A 23,105-nucleotide genomic window follows, 5' to 3' on the forward strand; every position below is an offset into this window, starting at 1 on the left:
TTATGTCTGTTCTTCAGCCATTCACACACATTCTTGATTGCTGTAGATTTGTAGTAAATTTTAAACTTGAAAAATGTGAATATTCAAACTTGGCTCCTCTCTTGCTATCTGCATTCTCTGAATTTCTGTGTGAATTTTAGAGTTAGGTTGTCAGTTTCTGCTAAAAGGGGAGCCAGGATTTTGATAAAATTTGTGTTGAATCTCTTGATCTCTTTAAGGAGTTTTCTTGCATTAATATTTTTAATTCGTGAACATGGAATGTCTTTCTGTTTATTTAGGTCTTTAGTGTTTTGTAGTTTTCGTTGTACCCATTTGACACTTATGTTCAGAAAGAAATGTATTTTGTTTATATTTCTAAGATTCATTCTTTTTGATATTGAATTACTAATGAAAGTTCTAAAATTTTATTTTCAAATTGTTCATTGCTTGTGTATTTGTCTGTACAACTTGGTTCTTCCCCTGCTTCTTAGCAATTTATTATAGAAATCTTTTCCCTGTGAATGGTTACATGTGCATCGCTACCTCATTCATTTAGCAAATATTTTTTAAGCACCTATTGTGTCATGGGCATTTTTCTAGATGCTAGTAGAGACAGCAGTGTACAAAACCCACCAAAGCTCCTGTTTTGATGGACTTTTGCTTAGTAGGGAAACAGCAAAAACAAGATATGTAGAATATATTGTATGTTGCAGTTTGTATGCAGTTGCAGTATATTGTACTTCTGAGGAGAAAAAGGAGTGGGAGATGAAATATTTGAGCATGCAGGGGGCAATGCAAACTTTAGTATGACCGGAGAAAATCTTAGTGAGCTGGTGATTTGAGGAAAGACCTGAAGGGGATGAGAAAGCTAGCCATATGGATAACTGAGGGAAGAGCATTTCAGACACAGAGGGTAGTGCATAAGGGAACAGTGAGGTGGGAGAGGGCCTGGTTTGTTTGAGAAACTGCAGGGTGGCTGGTGTGGCTGTAGAAAGGTAAGTGACGGAGATCAAGTCAGAAAAGGGAATGTAGGGCACATAGCATTTGGTCATAATAAGGGGTTTGAAGTTTACTTTTGAGTGAGATGGGAAGCCCTTGAAAGTTTTTGAGCAGAGTGGAAGATCAGAAGTGGCAGTCAGAAGATCCCTCTGGCTGCCATGGTTAGTGTAGATTGAAAGAGAAGGGCAGAATCAGGAGGCCAGTTGATAGGCTACTACAGGAATACACGTTAAGAGGTGATGATGGGGGCTTGGACAGGGTGAGGCTGATGAGGTTGGTGAGAAGAGGTTGACTCACTGATACGTGTTCAAGTTCTAGTCTGTAGGATTTGGTGATCAGTCAGATTTAAGTGTGGAATAAAGGGAGAAGTAAAAGATGACACTGAGGTTTTGGCTAGAACAACTGACAGAATGGAGTTGAACAGTACTTTTTAATTATTGCATCAAATCTGTGTATGCTATCACATACCCACATAACTACAGATAATTGAGATTTCTCTACTTTGTATTTTATCACTGATTTCTTTTTGTTAAATACAATATGGCTGTACGAAAGTGTATTTATTATTTAGTTATCTAGTGAATATTTGCATATTTTCCAGTTTTAGGCTGTTGTGAATAAAGGTCCTCTTTGCACATGTGTGTCTTTTGGTACGTGAACATGTTTTCATTCCTCAGAGTTAAAGGCCTTAAATTGGAATTACTGGGTCTTGTGCTTCGTAGGTGGTGCTGGTGGTAACCTGCCTGCCAGTGCAGGAGACATTAGAGATGTGGGTTTGATAACTGGGTTGGGAAGATCCCCTAGAGGAGGTATGGCAATCCACTCCGGTATTCTTGCCTGGGGAATCACATGGACAGAGGAGCCTGGTAGGCTACAATCCGTAAGATCGCAAAGAATTGGACACAACTGAAGCAACTTAGTATGCACATGTTAGTTTTATGTTTAAATTTATAAAGAACCGATGAACCTTTCCAGATGGTTATACCATTATGCATTTTCACCAGCAGCATACTAGAGTTCCATTTCTTCCAAATCCTTGTCAACATTTGATACTCTCAAATTGCAGACACTGATGGGTGTGTAGTGGTATCCCATTGCAATTTCTCTTTAACTGTAATAAAATACGCATAACATAAAATTTATCATTTTAACCATTTTAATTGTTCAGTTCAGTGGCATAAAGTACACTCACATTGGGTGACCATCACTCTGAATCCATTTTTGAAACTTGTTTGTCATTCCAAACTAAAACTGTCCCCATTAAACAGTAGCCAGCTAATTTCTTCCCCTCCCTCCAGCCTCTCTTCTGCTTTCTGACTGAATCTGGCTGTTGTAGGTACTCGTGTAAGTGGAATCATACGATGTTCTTTTTTTTGCTTTTGGTTTATTCCAATTAGCATGATGCTCTCAAGGTTGACCCATGTTACATCATATATCAGGATTTCTGTTTCGAAGCGGAATAATATCCATTGTGTCTATATACCACATTTTGTTTAATCATTCATTCATTGAGACTTGAGTTCCTTCCTTCCTTTGGCTATTGTGAATAGTGCTACTATAAACATGGGGTGTAAAAATCTCTTCAAAGGCCCTGCTTTCATTTCTTTTGGTTATATAGCTAGGAATGGAATTGCTGCGTCATATGGTAATTCTGTGTTTAATTATTTTGAAAACCAATATACCATTTTCCATAGCAGTTGTACTGTTTTACTTTTCCACAGGGATTCCAATTTCTTCACATCTTTGCTAATACCTTGCTAATGTTATTTTTAAAAAGTAATTGTTATATAACGGGTATGAAGTGTCATTGTTATTTTAATTTGCATTTCCCTGATTAATGATATTGAAGTTTTCATATATTTATTGGCCATGTGTATGTCTTTTTGTGAATATCCAACTATTTTCATTCTTTTTCTTTTCAGGCTACAAGTTCTTTTTTAGACAGGCATGTGTTCTGTATCATTACTGATTTGGGGGCAGGGTACTTATTTTATTAAATTAGTGAAAATGAAGTCGCTCAGTCGTGTCCCAGTCTTTGTGACCCCGTGGACTGTAGTCCGTGGAATTCTCCAGGCCAGAATGCTGGAGCGGGTAGCCGTTCCCTTATCCAGGGGATCTTCCCAATCCAGGGGTTGAACCCAGGTCTCCTGCATAGCAGGCAGATTCTTTACCAACTTAGCTCTCAGGGAAGCCCTCATTAAGAAGAGAGTAGCATTGAAATGTTTAACTGTAATTGTGAACCTGCTGTTTTCTTTCAATTCTGTTCCTTTTTGTTCCATCTGTGTTCAAGTTCTGTTGTTCGGTGCATTCACATTGAGGACTGTTACCTCTCCTTGACGGACTGATTCTTTATCACTAAGAAATGTGTCTCTTCTCTTGGTAATATTCCTTGGCCTGAAGTCTGCTTTGTCTGGTGTTAATCTAGCTACTCCTCCTTTCTTATGATTCATGTTTACATGTTTCTGTTTCTTTACTTTCAACTTATATGCCATTATATTTAATATGTCTTTTATAGTTTGTAGTTACATCCTTTTTGATTGTTTACAATCTCTGCTTTTTGAGTTTTTGATCCATTTATATTTATTGTAATTGTCAATATGGTTAAGTTAAAGAGTATCAGGTTACTGTTTGTTTTTTAGTTGTGTTATTTATACTACTTCCCTCCCCCACTTCCTGCTTTCTTTTGGATTAAGCATTATTTAAAAGTCTGTTTTATCTCCACTATTAGCTTGTATCTCTCTTTTTTTCCCCAGTTGGTTGCACTAGTATTTACAGTATGCACCTTAGTTTATCTCAGTCTGCCCTTAAAATAAGACCTCTTAGAGTACAGGAATTCTAGACCATTATAAATTCGTTTGCCTTTCTTCATCCTTTTTTGCCATTTTAATCTTCTGTTTTGCTTTTATGTAAGCTATAAACTCCACAGTAGAATTTCTGATTATTTCTTTAAATAGTCAGCTGTTACATAAAGAAGTTTAAAAACCAGGAGCAATATTCTTCGATGTTTTGTTCATGTTTTCATTTCATTTCTTTTGTGTAGATTTGTTTCATGAACCCAGATTTCTATCTGATATTATTTTCCTTCTACTTGAAAAAATAAAAAAATTTCTAGAGCACTAAGTCTGTTGGCCAAAAAAATCCTTTCGGCTTCTATTTGTATGAAAATGTTTTTATTTCACTTGTAAAAATTTTATTAGGAAAATTTTCAAACTTACACAGGTATGAAATAATTGTAGAATGTAGTTCTATACTTAATATTTTACTTTATTTAATGTCTCATATCTATCTATCTGTTAACTTGTTTTTTTTTTTTTGGCATGCTTTTTAAAGTTTTGTTTTGGCCAAAAAGTTAGGGATTTTCCATAACATTTTATAGAAAACTCCAAATGAACTTTTTTGCTAGCTCAATAAGTTGCAGATGTTAGAATATCTCATCCTTAATTTCATAATATATAGCTAACTAGAACTTATGAAATGTATTATTATTAATTTAGTGTATTGCACTTAACTAAATTTAGTATATTTTTCTGCTTATCTGTTGGTGCGTAACAGATCACTCCAAACTTAGTGTACTTCAAACATCTGCAGTTATTTATTTTGCTTATGAAGCTGTACTTTGGGCAAAGATTGGCCAGGATAGCTTGTCTTGGCTTCCCCAAATTGGTTGTTTTGTTTTACACTCTTACCAACAATTACAAATTTCCAGTTGCTCTACATTCTTATCAGCATTTGGGACTCTCAGTCTTTTTGATGTAGCCATTCTAGTCGATATATTACCCCGGGGGGGCGGGCGGGGGGCGGGGTCGGGTGTCTCTTTTAAGATTTTCTCTTTATCCCTGATTTTCTTTGTGTTTATCTTGCTTAGGATTTATTGACTTTGGGTATATGTGTTTGTTTGTTTGTTTGGTTGGTTTGTTTTGGTCTGTGTGCTTATGCTTTCATCAAATTTGGAAAAGTGTCAGTCATTATTTCTTCACGAGTATTTTTTTGAAGTCACTTCTCTTCCTTCTGCATTGTTTTCCAGGGATTCTGGTTACATGTATAATGTTTGATCATTAACATGTTTAGTTCTTTTTTTGTCTCTTTCTGCTTCCACTTACTTTGTCTTGTATTTTACTGTTTTTTTCCCCCTGCAGTGTCAAATACTTTGAGATGATTTATATATTTAAGGAAATATTATATATTTATATATATATTTATATACATTATTTTGTATTTCTAAAAGTTTCATTTTCATATATCCTTTTGAATCCTTGATCATATTTATAATATCTATTTTAAAAGTTCTCATCTACTGATTCACTTCAGGGTCTTTTGACTGGTTTTTCTGTTGGTTATTGGTCTTGTTTTCCTGTTTGTAAATTTAGTAGTTTACTACTGGATACTGAATATTGTAGTATTCTGTTGTTGAGTGGCTGGATTTTGTTGTCTTTTCGAATGTTAAATTTTGTTTCGGCAGCCATCTAATTAACTTGTTGCTCAGCTTGATTCCTTCAAGGCTTTGTTAGAGTGTATCTAGAAAAGGCTTTACTTTTGGGCTGGTAGCTACTAGAACGGCATGGCCTTTCTTAGTTTTCTGCTAAATGTCCCGTAAATGTCTATGAAATATTCTAAGTGTCAACATGTTCTCTTCATTCTGATTGGGAGGAACTTAGGGATCTCCCAGTCTTGTATGAGCACTGGCAATATTTCAGCTCACAGCTCCTCTTTCTTCAGCTTCATGGAGTCTTTCAGTTTATTCATGCCCAGTTTAGTATATAGTGACAGACTAGAAAGGACCCTCGAGTGGCAGGCTTATGGAAACTTTTCTCTGCTTAGCTCCCCTCTCTGGCACTCAGTCTTACTAAATATTCTAGCCATTTTAGCCTTCTCAACTCTGACCTTTTGCTTCACACCCCAGCGAGACTGCTGTCTTCTGTCTGGGTTTCCCTCCATTGACTCTAGCAGAAAGTTGCCTTTAGGCAGAAATTCAAGCATTCAAAGGGTTCACCTTAACTCTGTTTATTATTATGGATCACAGTCTCACACTGCCTTGTACCCAGGGTCTGAAAACATTTTTTCGTGTATGTTGTCCAGTTTTCTTGTTTTTGATAAGAAGTAACTGTTAGATACTTTTTGGATCTTTCTCTGGACTTAACTTTGTGTTTCATCTACATTTATTTATCAAGTGCACAGTATTTATAGCATACTGTGCTTTTTAAAATAAATTTTTGATTCAAGTATGATACACATACAAAAGGATATGAGTATGCACATAGGTTGTTGAACTTTCACACACTGAGCACACAGACGTAACCTGCATTCAGATCAAGGAATAAGATCAGTTCCTCTGAAGCCCCTTGTGTTCTCTTTGTCATTAATTCTCTTTTCTCAAGAGTAACCAGTATCCTGACTTCTACTGGCATAGATGAGATTTTCCTGTTTTTATATTTTATGTAACTGGAAACGGTTATATGTAGTTGTATCTGACTTATTTCACACAGCATATCTGTGCGGTTCATCCACACTGTTGGTTGTCGCTGGTTGCTCATCATGTCTGTATGGTACAGTTGACCCTTGAGAAGGTTTGGGGCTTGGGGTGCCCATCCCCTGCACAGTCAGAAAGCTGCATGTATGGCCTTACAGTAGGCCTTGCAGACTTGACACTTTGTGACTTCAACCACCTGTAAATAGTGTTACTATATTAGTGTATTTTCTGAAGAAAAATCCACATCTAAGTGGACCTGCATAGTTCAAACTTGGGCTGTTCAAGGATCAGCTGTATTCTGTTTTTCATTTTGCTACTGATGGACATTTTAGTCATTTTTGGTTTAGGGTGACTAAGACTGTTGTTACTCTCAATTTTCCACTAAATGTCTTCTGGTGAACGTATGTTCTCATTTATGTTTGATGTACCTAGTGGAATTTTTAAGTTATAGGATATGTATACATTTAGTTTTAGTAGATAACTGTCAAATTTTTTTGAAGAGGTTTTTAATTATACTATTTAATATCCTACGCTTTAGTCCCTGGTAGAACAAGTTCTTTGGAAAGAGAGACGTTTCTTGTAGAAAATGAAATTTTCTTGGTGATTCTTACATTTTTGAGCTTCAGAATATACTTTCGTTAAATTGACTTGTGGTAAATTTGTGTTATTTTGGAATTAAGGGATACTCTTGTTTATTCGTCCATGAATTGCATTTGGAACTAGTTCAGAATCCTTTGTCAGGCCATGAGCTTTACTCTTTTTTTTTTCCCCCCTTGTACATGGGAGGTGTGGAGGCAAGAAAACAGTCCCCAATATGATAAAAGTAAACATGAAGGATATGCGCCTTCCCCTCAACCAGCTTATAATTAGAAGCACTGTGAAATGTATGCAGTTAGCTATAATATATAAAATAATAAACTTAAGATAGAAATTAATATAGTATTAGGAATATATAATAAATGATTATTTACAGAAGAGATTAGAGAATTGTGTGGTACAGTATTTAAAATGAGTATTTTTTAACAGGGCATAATAGGTGGGTGGGAGATAAAGGTTAGTTATAGAGAAGTATTTCGGGGTTAAGTGTTGTGAGAAACAAAAGCATTGAAGTCAGAAATACAGATGACTAGTAAGCAACAGTTAGAACTGGACATGGAACAACAGACTGGTTCCAAATAGGAAAAGGAGTACGTTAAGGCTGTATATTGTCACCCTGCTTATTTAACTTCTGTGCAGAGTACATCATGAGAAATACTGGACTAGAAGAAACAAAAGCTGGAATCAAGATTGCCGGGAAAAATATCAATCACCTCAGATATGCAGATGACACCACCCTATGGCACAAAGTGAAGAAGAACTAAAGAGCCTCTTGATGAAAGTGAAAGAGGAGAGTGAAAAAGTTGGCTTAAAGCTCAACATTCAGAAAAAGAAGATCATGGCATCCGGTCCCATCACTTCATGGGAAATAGATGGGGAAACAGTGGAAACAGTGTCAGACTTTATTTTGGGGGGCTCCAAAATCACTGCAGATGGTGACTGCAGCCATGAAATTAAAAGATGCTTACTCCTTGGAAGAAAAGTTATGACCAACCTAGACAGCATATTAAAAAACAGAGAGATTACTTTGTCAACAAAGATCCATCTAGTTAAGGCTATGGTTTTTCCAGTGGTCATGTATGGATGTGAGAATTGGACCATAAAGAAAGCTGAGCTGTGAATAATTGATGGTTTTGAACTGTGGTGTTGGAGAAGACTCTTAAGAGTCCCTTGGACTGCAAAGACATCAGAACAGTCAATCCTGAAGGAAATCAGTCATGAATATTTATTGGTGCTGAAGCTAAAGCTGCAGTACTTTGGCCACCTGATGAGAAGAGCCAACTCATTGGCGAGGACCCTGATGCTGGGAAAGATTGAGGGCAAGGGGGCAACAGAATGAGGTGGTTGGATGACATCACTTACTCAATGGACATGAGCTTGAGCAAGCTCCAGGACATACGAGGGACAGGGAAGCCTCGTGTGGGTGGGGCACAAAGAGTTGGACACAACTTAGTGACTGATCAACAATGGAAGGAAAAAACATGTTCTTTAGAATCAGACAACCTTATACTTACTAGTTAAGTGACCTAAAGCAAGTCACCTAAAAGGAAATATTCCTCTTTTGTAAGATGTTTATCCTGAGAAGTATATTTTGTGAACATTTTCAAGCAGTGGAAGTATAAAAAAAAAACTATATGTGTGTTCTCTAAAAGTGTGGTCTAGTCTGAGAGAAGAGGTTGGACTGGCAGATTTTTTCCGAATCGTGTACAGTTTCATCTGAAATGCTACTCTGGAACAAAACCAACAACAGAATAATTGGGGGAAGTGTTGGAGTGTGCGGAAATTTCTGAGATAGAATTGATAGCAGTGGGTGAGTTTGTTGTACTGGAGAGGGCTTCTCTTTAGAATATGACGCAGTTTTCTAATTTGGATGACTGGAGTGGTAGTGGTATCATTACTTCCCCTGGTTTTTCTTAATATGTCTGGGATAAACATTATTCATGCCTCAGTGCTCAGTTTATTTCATGCCTCAGTGCTCAGTTTATATGTTACTTTCTAAAGAACATCCTTACTTTTTTTCCCAGACTTAAGTCAAAATACTTTATTTGTGCACTTAATGTTGTGGTTTCTTCTTCACAACAGTTAACTGTGCATTGCAGTTACCTACTTTATTGTGGTTTTTATTGTTTGTGCCCACTTCCCCCATTACATGGGAATAAGAGCAAGTCTAGTTTCCAATTCTGGGGAGGGGGTCACTAAACCTTCATTTATAGACCCCATGGACTCCAGCCTACCAGGCTCCTCCGTCCATGGGATTTGGCAGGCAAGAGTACTGGAATGGATTGCCATTGGCTTCTCCGTAAAAGGTATTAGGGATCCTAAGTATATAGAGAGGTGATAGAGGAACAGGTGCTGACCTTGTCCAGAAAATTAATTTAACCTAAATTAAATCGCGCCTTTTCTTACGTTAAGAAAAGGGCTACTGATGGAAACTTAGAGGCTGTGGTTGGGGAGTAGGAAGATGAACTAGCAGAAGACTTAGCTCCAGTCAGAGGTGGAACACTCAGAGGTGCAGCATTGTGGAAGCCGGGAGGGTTGAGAAGTGGTTAGCACTGTGAAATACTGCAGAGAAAAAGTGGGGTTAAAAGGTCTTAAGATGTAGGACATACGAGGATGATGATGACTTTTATAAGAAAACTTTCGACATGTGAAAAGTTTTGTATGTTAGCATCTGAGGTAATGGTCTTTCTGGTGGTTAAAAGAAGGTAATGGTACTGTAAAGTGTTAATGGAGTTGAGGGAATTATGATGGAAGTACTATAAGAAAGTAATATTTAAAAATTTTAGCTTAACTGCAGAGTGAACTAGAATGAGGAGAACCTAAAGGCAGGAAGACTTATGCAAGAAAATTACTGGGAATACTCTTTTGTTGAGAATGTTACAAATGTACAAAGCTGAATGAGTTTGTCAACAAGTAGCTTTCCCATAAATGTAAGACACTGCAAACATGGCATAAATGAGAACAGGATTGCTAAGTGGACACAATGAAAAAGTGATAGGAAAAGTAGTCTGGAAATTTAGTTTGTCCCTGGGTTACAGGGAGGTGAAGGAGATAGGCTGTTGGACAGGAGATAAAAGACGTGACAGATGTATTAATAGTATATGTGCACCTGTGTAGAGGGAGAAAAAGTGAGAGTAGGCAGACGGACTGTTTTAAGGATGAAGGAAAATGAGAGCAGGGCAGGTGGATATAGATTCATATTGACATTTCTTATTTTTAGATGCATTTCTTATTCTTTGATTTATACTGAGCCCTCTGTTGAATATAAAGAAAATAAAGGCACTAAGTGTGGTGTAAGAGTGCTAATGGTTAAATGTACAGAGTGCAACTCGCATTTTTGGTGCTTACAGTTTCTGTTACTTATTCTGTATCTTCATAGATTTGGTATATTTCTTCGATGATTATGTGTTCCTAATCTTCTAAGGCAAAGTATCTCAAATTGGGGTATGCATATCACATGAAATGTGTGTTTAAAATACAGATCTCTATATCCCCATTTTATGTACTGAATCACAGTCTCTGGAGGTTGAGATCAAGTAAGTATCTGCATTTTTTTTTTTTACAGATTCCTTAGGTGATTGTATTACAGAAGAGAGTTTTGAGACTCAGTCTGTTAAGATCTTAACATTTGATTAATTTTAAAAACAGTAATTATATGCTGCTGCTGCTGCTGCTAAGTCACTGCAGTGGTGTCTGACTCTGTGCGACCCCATGGACTGTAGCCCACCAGGCTCCTCTGTCCCTGGGATTCTCCAGGCAAGGACACTGGAGTGGGTTGCCATTTCCTTCTCCAATTATATGCAATATATTCATTTTCTGATGGGTTTCCTGACTTGGTGGGGAACTTGGTTTCTTCATATGTAGTAAAAGGAAATGTATTAAAAAAAAACTTCAGTTCTGTTCAACTGAGACGTGCTCTGATGGTGTACAAATGAGATAAGAATTTACAGTGATTATTTGGATCCATGCTGAAACCTAAAGGCTTCAAAATTTGTTTTTGATAAGAGAGAAGTTTTGATAGATTGAATGTTTGATTTAAAAAATAATAATTGCTACCATACATTGAGGCCCTATTATGCTCCAGACAACATTGTCTTACATACTTTAAAAATATTTTCACTAATACAACACCCTGACACCTAAGACTTACAGGATACTCCCAAGCTGCTACTCTGGGAGGTGGCTGGGCAGATGCTCCTGTATGTACCTAACATAGCAGATGCTCAGCATATAGAATTTAGTTAAAGCTTAACTACTATAGGTATCTGAAGGAATTCGAGACATGTACTTAAACAGTTGTCATGTATTTTCAGCCGTGTTGGAGAGAGATAGGAGTAAGGAAATGGAGAGCAGTAAACTCTGTGGCATCACGGGCATCACGGTTCTGCCCGCTGGAAGCACTCAGGCCACAGGGCCTGCCTCACTACCTGTCCATACATCCTGGCAGCAGCACTTAGGGGCATTTATCTCTTGATATGTTTTGAATATTCACAGATATTACAAATGAGTTTGCTTCTGTAATTTTAGAGCAATTGTTTTCTTTGAAAGTTGTCTATTCAGTTGTCTGTGTAAAAAGAATTGAGTGAGGTGTTTTATGTTTTAGGTTAAAAATCTGTAAGAGCCTGATTTTAGAATTCACCAGCTCCTCAGAAGTTTGGCGAAATATGGTATGTTTCTGTTTTATTTTTTGAAAGTCAAAATTGCATGAATATCTTGATGTCATTAGAATAGTGATGTATTCAGCAGATTTGGATGACTGCCATTTTTAAAGGATTATTCTGCTAGGTGCTAAATCACTATGCTGCCAGGTAGACTGTGTGAGGGCTCCAAGTGGGATTCAGAAAGAAATTTAGAAGAGGTTAGTGTGCTATCAGTGGTAAAATAATTGCATAAGAAGATTGAGGGGGCGAGTTTGGCTGTTAGGCTATGAGTTAATAATAGCTTCCATTTATTGGGCTTTTTCTATGTGCCAGACACTGTTTTGAACAAAGTACATGTTTGTTCATCCTCATGACAGACTTCTGAAATAGGTACTACTGTTACCTTAGTTCTGTATATTGGGAAACGGGCTTGGAGAGGTTAAGAAACTTGCCCAAGATTTTCCATTGAGTAAGGGACCAAACAAGGCCTTGTATCCAGACTGACTCTGGGAGCTGTTTGCTCTGTTGAGCACTGGACTATGAAAAAGGAAGTCTAGAAGAGAAAAGTTGCCTCAGTATTTTTCATAGAACATGTAGCTCTGTAATGAATTAATTCATCTTAGTTAATCAATTAAAAGGTATTTTGACTTTTTCATTTTTGTGTTTTACAGGTTGGAAAGTTAGACTTGGATCTTTTAAATCCACATACACTATTAGTCTTATGAAGACTCCAGAGGAAATACTGTTTGTTTCAGGGGGCGCATTACCTCTTTTCCAAATGACCTCAAGAATCTTCTAGGTTGTTATTAGGAAGCCTGTGACATGAGAGGAAAATCTAGGAAATTTGATATATTCCAGGGATTATAAATCCCACATATTTTGGCATACCTCAGAGGTATTTCAGGTTTAGTTCTAGACTACTGCAGTAAGGCAAATAAAGCTAATCAGTGAGTGAAGTTTCTGGCTTTCCGGTGCCTATGAAAGTTATATTGACAGATGCTTACTACAGTCTATTAAGTGTGCTATAACATTATGTCTAAAAAATAGTGTACATACCTTAATTAAAAAATACTTTGTTGATTAAAAAAAAGTGCTAAACATCATCTGAGCCTTCAGCAAGTTGTCATAGTAATATCAAAAGTTACTGATAATAAATCACTGTGGCAAATATAATAATGAGGAAAAAATGTGAACTATTGCAAGAATTAACCAAAATGTGACACAGAGACATGAAGTGAGCAAATGCTGTTGGAAAGATGGCACCTGTAGACTTGCTAGAGGCAGGCTGCCACAAACCTTCAGTTTGTCAAAGACGACGCACATTATTTGTGAAGTGCAATAAGATGAAGTATGTCTGTATTGGAGTCTGCGAAAGTTACTTATGTATTCTTTGGCCAACTCTTACCCTTATCTGAATTTGAAGCCCAAGTTCTTAGGCTGCAGAGTTACGGGTTTAAGCATTGATGTTTCATCCCTTAGTATTCTCAGATAGCTTCCTATTTTACAAATGTCAAGGGTCTTTTGTTTCTGTCTCCTAATTTTCTCATCTTTCTTTAGATCACTTTTCAGATTTGGCCTGGATATATAGTTTGGTAGGGAAATCATCCGGAGGAAAAACTAGTTGCAGGACATGAAATTGAATGTTTGTGGATTTATGACTGATAAGGAGAATATAATATTCGTGAAATACCCAAGGAGTTTTTGCTACTGTTAGATTATCCTATGGAATAAGTAGGAATAGACTTGATATGTGTGTGTGTATGTGTGTGTGTATGTTTGTGTATAACTGTTTCATTAAGCATTTGACTACCTGGAAAAGTCTATTATTATTAGTCCCATTTAAACTATTGTAATTGTGGATTCTCACTTTATATTTTAAATCTTTGCTTACTTAAATATATTTAAATCTTGAAACTCTAGAGCAAAACTAAACAAAATCACAAAATACTAATTCTGGTTAGGAAGTCAATATAGCTAGGTTTTAGTCCTAGGCCTGGCTTCAACACTAATACTAAAATCTTGGGCAAGTCAATTAATCACTCTAAGGCTGCTTTGTTTTTCTGTTTTTTAAAATTCTTTCTATCGTACCTACTCGTTATAGGTTAGAGCCAAAGTTGTTTTGAGATTTAAGATGTTGACCAAAGTGCTTTTGTAAACTGTGACACTTCATAAAAGTACAAGATTATTGTCATTGTTTTCTCAAGTGAAGAAATAATTTAAGGAAAAAATGCTGGAAAATAGTCCTTGAAAGCATTTCTATAATTATTCTTCTGATGAATGTTACATTGGCACCTAATTTGAACCTGTGAAGATTTTTTTTTTTGAACAATGAATTGAGTTTATAAAGTGTTCTAACTAAAGATTTGTTTAATTTATTAGAGTTATTAAACCTACGCTCAGATCAAGTTAGCAGCTAGACTGGTGTGACAACCTGTTTTTAATCAGTGACTCAAAGCTGTGATCACCCTGATGTCACCGAATGGCCACAGCTTGTAAAAGGTAATTTTGAATGTTATTTTACAGCCTTTAAAAGGCTGCCATTGTAAAATACATGCTGTTAAAAAAAAGGAAGAAAATGTATAGTTGACAGGGATACTGACTGCTAAGAATAGTGGACCTATGAGTTGACCTGCTTCTCCATTTAATCTTCCTAAAATACTTTCTGCCTTTTCCCCAGACTTATTTGTATGAATAAATAGGAAAGTATTTCTAAAAATTTCCAAGTTTTTAAATAAAGATTTTATTATGAAGATTTAAAAAAAACTATGAAAAAAGTCTTAATATACATTTTAAGGTATGCTTTTCATGTGGTGAGAGTTTTAATAATACTGGTATACTGTTCTGTCCCAGAGAGTTACAGTGGAAGTTAAAGGAGGGCCTTGCAGTCCCGAGAAGCTGCACCTCATAAAAATCTCTCTTCTGATTTGTTTTTCTGACAAACTTTAGGTTAACCTAAGTCAGTACTTTTGGGGTTTTTTTCATTAGATTTGTGTCCTCAATTTGGTAAAGTTACAGCTGCCTCAATGGATATGAGCTTGAGCAAGCTCCAGAAGATGATGGACAGGGAAGCCTGGTGTGCTGCGTGCAGTCCATGGGGTTGCAAAGAGTTGAACACGACCGAGCAGCTGAACAACCAGATCCTTACTTCCCATCATTTGACAGTAAAGAATAAAGACTCTTCAGGGGCCAAATTAAAGCTTAGAAACTATTGTTAGATCTTAGGTATTTTATTTATTTATTGGAGTTTCGGAATTTTTTTCCCCCAAAACTTTAAACTTATTTTGTATTTGGGTGTAACCAGTTAACAATGTGGTGGGAGTTTCAGGTGAACATCAAAAGGGCTTAGCCATACATAGACATATATCTGTTCTCCCCCCCAGATCTTACGTACTTTATAATTTTGAGTGTTTGGATCCTAACTTTAGGATAGTCTTTGGTCAATCATTTAGAATATTACAGACAGAATACAATAAGCAGAATGACTAGAAATTTTAACAGGCAGGTACTGTTACTTATTACTCACTTTAAAAAAAAAGTGCTTCTTTTAGTTCAGTGTTTATGCTTAATCTTTTTCTTGATTAAAAAACAATTTCCGTTTTGAGTGAAAAACAAATGCACTATGTTTAAGAGTCTTAGGGTAGATTGTTTTAAGGTAATCTTCAATTTATATTATTCTTTTTTTCTTCTTGAATTGGTTTAAATTACTTGGTTGGACTTTAAAGTGGTTTTGGTAGTTACATTAATATGTTAATATTAAATGATGCTAATATTTACATATTCTCTTGTTTAGGGAACAGACTTTGGAAATTACAGTGTAGATACCATTTGATGTATTTAATCTCTATTGCATTTCAGAATCTCAAAACTTTACAATAATTACAAATTGTGCTACTGAGACTTGGATTTGTGTTTCCTCTTGCTTGCATCTTACCTTTTTGTAGTAGTAGTTTAATTTCCCTGTCAATGTGTCCTCAGTTTCCCCCCCCTCTTTCCCTGTTAACTTTGAAAATTTTGCCGCCTACGTGTTTAAAAGCTTCTAATCTGCCTCTCTTCCCTTAGAGCCAGCAGGTTTATTTTTTGTTTTGCAAGCCTGCTCTGCCTCCTTGCAGTATGACATCTGATGCTGGAGGGTCGGTCGCACTTTCAAAAATGAGTCAGCTGGTACATGGGGTTATCATCACTTTTTAGCTCTTCTGTCTGAGAGATACAAGTTTGGAAGCAATCTTGGGGTACTTACCCACAAGGCTGGTGGAAACCAGGTGTGTCACAAAGGTGATTTGTTTGCTCCCTGGGGGAGAGGGTGGAGTGAAATTTTTGCATTTGTGTCACTGCTAAGTCACTGCCACCTCCAGCATGCCCCAGGTTTTAGTTCTAATATCATTTTGTGCATAATTGAAAATGTGAATATACTGCAAAGAAGATCTAAAATAAATATTTGAGCTGCTGGACTCTTACATTTTTTTTGCATTCTTTCCCTTGGACCACTGCAATGAGGAATAATTTTGAAAGTGATAAAGAAGTGAGTTTTTTAAAACTGAGAAATATGGGAAACAGACTATTTCTTTTCTGGTGGCTCTGAGTTTAAGATTCTTTTGTTAAAAGTTGTTTGGAATTTGAAGTCTCAAGTCAGTGATAAATTTACAAATCAAGTCCTTGTAATATCAGTTTGAAAATTTAGCTTTTGACCTCTAAAAAATATTTTACCTATTCTGTGAATTGTGTGAAATCTGTGATTCTGTGAAATCAGTATTATGCTGATTCACCTTAATATATGTTGACTGATGCTGGTTATAAAAGTGAAAAGAGTAATAGGAATTTATTTTTTTTTAACATGTTGGGTATGGTAGGCAAAATTGGTTCATGCCCCAGAATGAAAATAAAAGATTTCTTACTGTCTTAGAATTTTGAATATTTCTAGTTAAAATAGCAGCAGTATATTGAAAAAAGTAGAAAAAAACTGGCAACTGTTTATAGCTGAAGTCATTCATAGTTATCCACAGCAAGATTTTTAATGCCCTGGAATACAGTTGACAGGTACACACGCTGCCAGTGTATTTTCAGGGAAAGCTACTTTCGTTGAAATAAAGTAATCATGATCAAAATGGTAAATCAGACTTTAGTGTCTCAAAATTCATAAGGCTGTTAGGTTTAAGTTTGTATTATCTACAGCAGAGATTGGCAGACTTTTTTTTAAAGGGCCAGATAATAAGTATTTTAGGCTTTGAGGACCACGTGCCTGTAAGTTTCTCAGCTCTGCTCTTGTAGTATAAAAGCAGCCATAGACAGTATGTAAATGAATGAGCATGCCTCTGTGCCAGAACAAGTTCACAAAAATAGGCGGCTGACCCAGGCCTTAGTTTGTCATCCCAGGCAGTAGTTTGCTGATACTTTATCTAAAGTTTGGGACCACAAATACCGGTGAATACCTTTGATATTGTGAATAACTGATATTTGGCTATAGATGGTTTCATAGTTGTATGTTTTTATTATAAATATTTGACTTTGTAAATAAATATGATTTGTTACATTGGTTTGTACGTTGGTACCTAAATAGTGTTTAGTTTCCTTTCCTTAATAAAATGAACTGAGTTTTTATTAGTCTAGCCCTTACGATAAATGTGTTGTATGGCAATCTGATTTGACCACTTTTTTCTCATGTTGAACTTTTAAAATTGTTAACCCATTAAATCTTGGTTTCAAATTTGTCTTCCAAAATAAAATGTTTGCTCCTTTTTAGAAATATGGAATATTTTGCTTAACTTTTCTCAATTGCATTTTACAGATCATCAGGAGAACCTCAATCTGACGACATTGAAGCTAGCCGAATGTAAGTGTAACTTGGTTGAGGTGTCTGAGTTGCTCTAGATTGCTTTAAATGGTATCACATTTTTTGAAACAATTTCCAGTTAAAGAGAAAGTAAATTGGAAGATAGGAATACACGTCTCATTTTCCCTACCAAATAAATACCTCTAAATCTTGGTAACATATTACTAGATTTCTACTTCTAGACAGATAATTGCATACCCCTGGATTCTTACATATTTTTGCTCCCCGAGAAGTTTTAGTCTGTTCAGTGTGAAAGATCTAGAAGCACATCATTTCATTCTCGGTGGTAGAAGGATCCCAGGCTGGAACACGAACGTAAAGAAGTGCCAGTGTACTCAGGAACCTTGATGCAGTAGGGGCCTAACCCACATGGCAGAAAACAGGGGTGGCCAGGGAAGGCTAGGTTAAGTCTCGACGTGAGACTGGGAGTTAGAGAGCACTTCTAGGCAGAAGCATGAGCACTTAACAAAGCCGCGTAGGAAACAGTAGGCAGTGGAGGATTTTTAGGTTATAGACTAACCAAAAGGTGGGAAATTAAAGGAGATGAGACTGGATAAAAAGGACTAGGTGCTTGCATGCTATGTGAACCGCCTTGACCTGTCTCTCATAGGTATTTGGGAGTTAGTAAAGAATTTGCTAAGTAGGGTAACCTTGTTAAATATATATATTTTTAGTAACTTTGCTGGCAAGGAAACGGGATTGAAGAGAAATCATATGGTAGGATGACCAAGTTTTAGTCAATGAAAACCTAAATAAGGGCAGTAGTATATTAGGAATTCAAGATAAAGTTTTCTGGTTTAAAGAAAAGTATTTAGAGAGTGAAGTAGGTAAGACTTCAGTGATTAGTTGTGAGAATATAAGTTTAAAATAACTAGAGATGGTGATAATTGAAGCAGGGCTTTAAGGTAGTAACGGTTGGAATGAAAAATATAGGTATAGGGATTTCTCTTGAATAAGAGCAAAGACCCTTATGAATCTAGAAGAGGGAGGTAAGGATGAATGTGTGATATTAAAAGTATCGGTAGGTAGGAATGGGGAAGTCAAAGCCATTGTACCTAAACTGTCAATTTTCTTAGTAAATTAGGTCAGCTACACCACTGTGTGCTTCTGGAAGAAGTGGTTTCATTGTTGATTAAGCTTGGGACATACAGACTTAAACAGCAGATTTCTTTCCTGAAAATTGTGAAAAATCCTTTAGAATGATATACATTGTGCATCTCCAAGAAGGAATTATAAAATGTATTTTTCAAACATATGTGTCCATGTAACTTAAAATTTTTGTGTGTGGTAAAATACACATTACAAAATGTCCAACTTAGTGGTAATTAGTTACATTGTTGTGCAGTGATTGCCACCATCATCTCTGTAACTCTTTTCATCTTGCAAAAATGAAACTGTTGTCAGTTTAAAAAAAAAAAATCACTCTCCATTCACTCTTCTCCCCAGACCCTGGCAATCACCATTCTACTTTCTTTGGTTTGGACAACAATACCTCATATACTCTGAGTGCCCACAGTATTTGTCTTTTTGTGATTGGCTTATTTTACTTACATAGCATGATATCAAGGTTCATCCATGTTATAGTATGTCAGAATTTTCTTCCCTTTTAGGAACTGAATAATCTATTGTATGTATGTAACATTTCATTTATCCATTTATCTGCTGATGGACACCGGTTGCTTTTGTTTTAGCTATTGTGAATAATGCTGCAATGTATGACTACCTCTTCGAGACCCTGCTTTTATTTCTTTGGGTATATGCTCAGAAGTCAGATTGCTGGATCATACGATAGTCCTATTTTTAGTTTTTTGCACAAGGAACCTTCATACTGTTTTCTAGAGTGGCTGTATCACTTTAACATTTTGACCACATAATGCACAAAGGTTATAGTTCCATACATTCTCAACATTTGTAATTACTTGTTTTTTTTTTTCCTTCACTGTAAGCCATCCTAATGAGAGCACCGGTATATCTCTTTATAGTTTTTTGACCATGTAACGTTTTAAGAAACATTTTAAAGTAGTTTTTGTGGAACTCAGAGTTTGGTTAGGGGGTTTGAAAAGACTGAAAACTTGGAAAGTTCTTGGGGAAAATGGGTGAAGTGGACCAGATATTGAGAGTCTCATGCTAACAGAGTACCCAGCTAAGATTAACTTACCATACTTGCAGTTTGGTGACTTTTCTGTAATAGCCAGAAGATGCATGGTATCTCACCATTGGCTGTTAGAGCAGATGGGAGTGGCATGTGTGTAGAATGTTAACACTGGAGTAGTGGAATTTACGTGTGATCGGCGATGGCCACTGTTGGAAAGGTTGTGGTGCCAGATGAAGATGTGGGGTTGGTTGCACAAAACGCATGATGGGTCAAAAAGATAGTTTCAGTTTAAGTGAAACTCTTGCAAGCATAGATGTTGATGATCAGAGCCTAAGGTAGTGATTGGGTGAAACTGAGAGGAGATGAGGGACCCTCAAGTTAAGAAAGTCAAGTATTTTGGGGGCTCAAGGGTTGGATCATGCATACAGGCATTGAGGTCACAATGCCAGTGATATAACTGCGGCAAAATAGAGGCTTTAATATATGGGTGCGATTTACCAGAAAGTTTCTAAGTATTAGTTATGTTTGTTTTTTTAAACGGGGGATGGGCATTATTTTTAATACAGTGAATAAGAAGGATAACTGTACATTTAGGGATTTGAGTTGTCTGTGGAAACATCACTTAAAAGAACATAAGAAATGCATCTGGGGGCAAGTTAGGTTTCAGTGAAAGCTAAGAGACTGAGAAAGCATATAAAGCAATTGAAGATACCATGAATGTGTTTCTGGCAATCTTGATGGAAGAGGTTGCATGGATGCATCAAGAGTAAAGAATGAAAAGGAAAGATGAGGCTTGTGTTTCGTAGTATGGCAAGAATGTGGGGTGCAGTAGGATCTTTATCATGAGGTTCCAGGTGAGACTGCGGTGTTAAGTTCTGGTTGAGTTCAGCAAGGTAATCATGCTGTTGCCCATTGTAAGGTGGAGTAACTGCAAATGAGATCTACCAAAGATTTCTAAGCTTCTGGCCATAATTGTGAGACTATAGCTCTAAGTTTTCATGTCTGCCGCAGTTTCTCAAATTTCTATAACTGTAGAAACCATAACTAGGCAGTAGATTTCTTCTATCTTAAGCTTATGTGTCTTGATTTACAGAATAGGTGATGAAGGAGTCTTGTTTTTATCTAAGAATTAACTAGTGTGTTTTATTAATGGCAACATCTTACATTTATTAAAGCATGATTCTTTTTACCACTTTGAGATATATTTGCATTTGATATCCTTTAGGGAACACCTTGAGTACACTGTAAATAACTATATAAAATGAAAGAATATGCTTGTTTTTAGAAATTCCTAGTGTCACCCATTTCTTAGAGCACAGAAAAACATAGTTTTTAACAGCTGCATGCTAATTTATAGTTTAGCCCCAAAATAGAACTGACACAATAACCCAAATCTTTTTATTCAATTATATAATATACTTGGATTTTGTTTAAAATCTGCATACCATGTACTAGTCTTTTTTCACTTACTAATTTAGACTCCTTAATTTTCTTAATGATTTCAAAGCAATTCTAGTAACTTCAGATTTCTTGTCTTTGGTAGTTACTCCGCAGCCTTAACTCTTAACACTTCGGCTATGTTTTTAGGTATATAATTAAGACTGTAAAGGGAACCAAGGGTAAGTGTATCAAGTGATTTATGGTTCAGTGTTTGGAAATGCTATTTTTTTCCTAAATGTTGGCATGACCAAGGTCTTAGTCCTCAGGCCATTATTATCTATTATCTATAAATAAGAACTTCATAGGGCTTCCCTGGTAGCTCAGCTGGTAAAGTATCCACCTGCAATGCAGGAGACCCTGGTTTGATTTCCTGGGTCAGGAAGTTCCCCTGGAAAAGGGATTGACTACTCACTCCAGTATTCTTGGGCCTCCCTGGTATCTCAGACAGTAAAGAATCTGCCTGTAATACAGGAGACCTGAGTTGGGAGGATCCCCTGGAGGAGGGCATGACAACCCACTCCAGTATTCTTGTCTGGAGAATCCCCATGGACAGAGGAGCCTGGCAGGCCACAGTCCATGGAGTCACAAAGAGTTGGACACCACTGAGCAACTCAGCACATAGTACACCAACCACAATGTAAATGGAAATAGCTAATTGTTATTGGATCAAAGATTGAAGTTATTAAAGCCTGTTACTTATGCTCAAAACCTTTCAGAGGTCTCTTTCTCAGACTAAAGTCCAAGGATCTACAAGGCTGTATGTGCTTCCTTTCACTTTTGTGACCTTTGTATTTTCTTTTGCCCAATTTTATCCTCACTTGCTTTATGCTCTTGCCCTTAATGATTCGGTGTTCTTAAGATGTGTGCCTGTTTCCTGTGATCCTTCTTTCTGATAACCACATGGCTTCCTTTCTCATTTGCTTTAGAGCTCTCAAATGATCCTTATCAGAGAGAGCTTCCTTGACCAACTTTCATCAAAGAATGGTCATGTCCTGTTTTCCCTATTCCTTCTCCCATGCTGTATTTATCTTCATGAGATTTAATGTCATTTGACTGATTTCTTTGTTGTCTGGCTCATTTAATACCAGCATGGAAGTCTAATGTTCTTTAAATGTGTTATGGTGTGTTTTTTGGCCCAGAAGGTGGTCTGTTCCATGTGAGTTTGAGAAGAATGTGTAATCTGCTGTTGTTGGATGAAATAGTCGAGATGTCAGTTGTATCCAGTTGATTGATGGTGCTCTTGACTTCAACTGTGCCCTTAATCATTTTCTGCCTGCTCCATCTGCCCATTCCTGATAGAGAGGTATTGAAGTCTCTGACTGTAGTAGTGGATTGCTCTAGTTTTCTTTGTAGTTGTATCACTTTTTGCCTGAAGTTATTTGATGCTCTGTTGTTTGGTGCATACACAAGGATTGCGATATTATCTTGGAAAACTGACCCATTTCTCCTTGTGTAATACCCCCTTTTAGCCCTGATAACTTACTTTGTTTTATTTTTAATTGGAAGATAATGGCTTTACATTGTTGTATTGGTTTCTGCCATACAAGGTGAATCAGCCCTAAGTATGTATGCGTCCCCTCCCTCTTGAACCTCCCCAGCCCTACTCCATCCCACCCCGCTGAGTGGTCACAGAGCAGCTCAGAGTTGAGCTCACTGTGTTATGCAGCAGCTTCCCACTAGCTCCCTTTTACATATGACAGTATATATGTTTCAGCGCTACTCTCTCGCCCCTGCTGTGTCCACAGATCTGCATCTCCATTCCTGCCCTGCAGATAGGTTCATTAATAACATGTTTCTAGATTTTCATATATATGCTTTAATACATATTTGTTTTTCTCTTAATGACCTAATATATATTGGACTTTCTCTTAATGACTTTACTCTGTATAACAGGTTCTAGGTTCATCCACTTCACTATAACTGACTGAAATTCATTCCTTTTTCTATTTGAGTAGTAAACTATTGTATGTGTACCACAACTTCTTTATCCATTCATCTGTTGATGAACATCTAGATTTCTTCCATGTACTACCTATTATAAATACTGTTGGAATGAACATT

General features: G+C 36.6%; 1 protein-coding gene across 7 annotated transcripts in view; it reads left to right on the top strand.

The window, feature by feature from the left end:
- Positions 1-23,105, top strand: part of UBE3A (ubiquitin protein ligase E3A) — a 92,453-nt gene that overhangs the window by 18,802 nt on the left and 50,546 nt on the right. For 2 of the 7 annotated variants that reach the window (XM_040257049.1, XM_040257050.1), the window contains one exon: positions 17,465-17,509. In XM_040257049.1, coding sequence (XP_040112983.1) covers positions 17,508-17,509 — 2 coding nt within the window. In that variant the 5' untranslated portion in view covers positions 17,465-17,507. Of the gene's footprint in view, positions 1-11,645; positions 11,710-12,413; positions 13,325-14,061; positions 14,182-15,741; positions 15,942-17,464; positions 17,510-23,105 lie in introns of those variants that run through there. The other 5 variants (XM_040257048.1, XM_040257047.1, XM_040257051.1 and 2 more) reach the window with 5 other exon arrangements.

Source organism: Oryx dammah, unplaced genomic scaffold (assembly GCF_014754425.2).
Source record: "Oryx dammah isolate SB20612 unplaced genomic scaffold, SCBI_Odam_1.1 HiC_scaffold_16, whole genome shotgun sequence".
NCBI lineage: Eukaryota > Metazoa > Chordata > Mammalia > Artiodactyla > Bovidae > Oryx > Oryx dammah.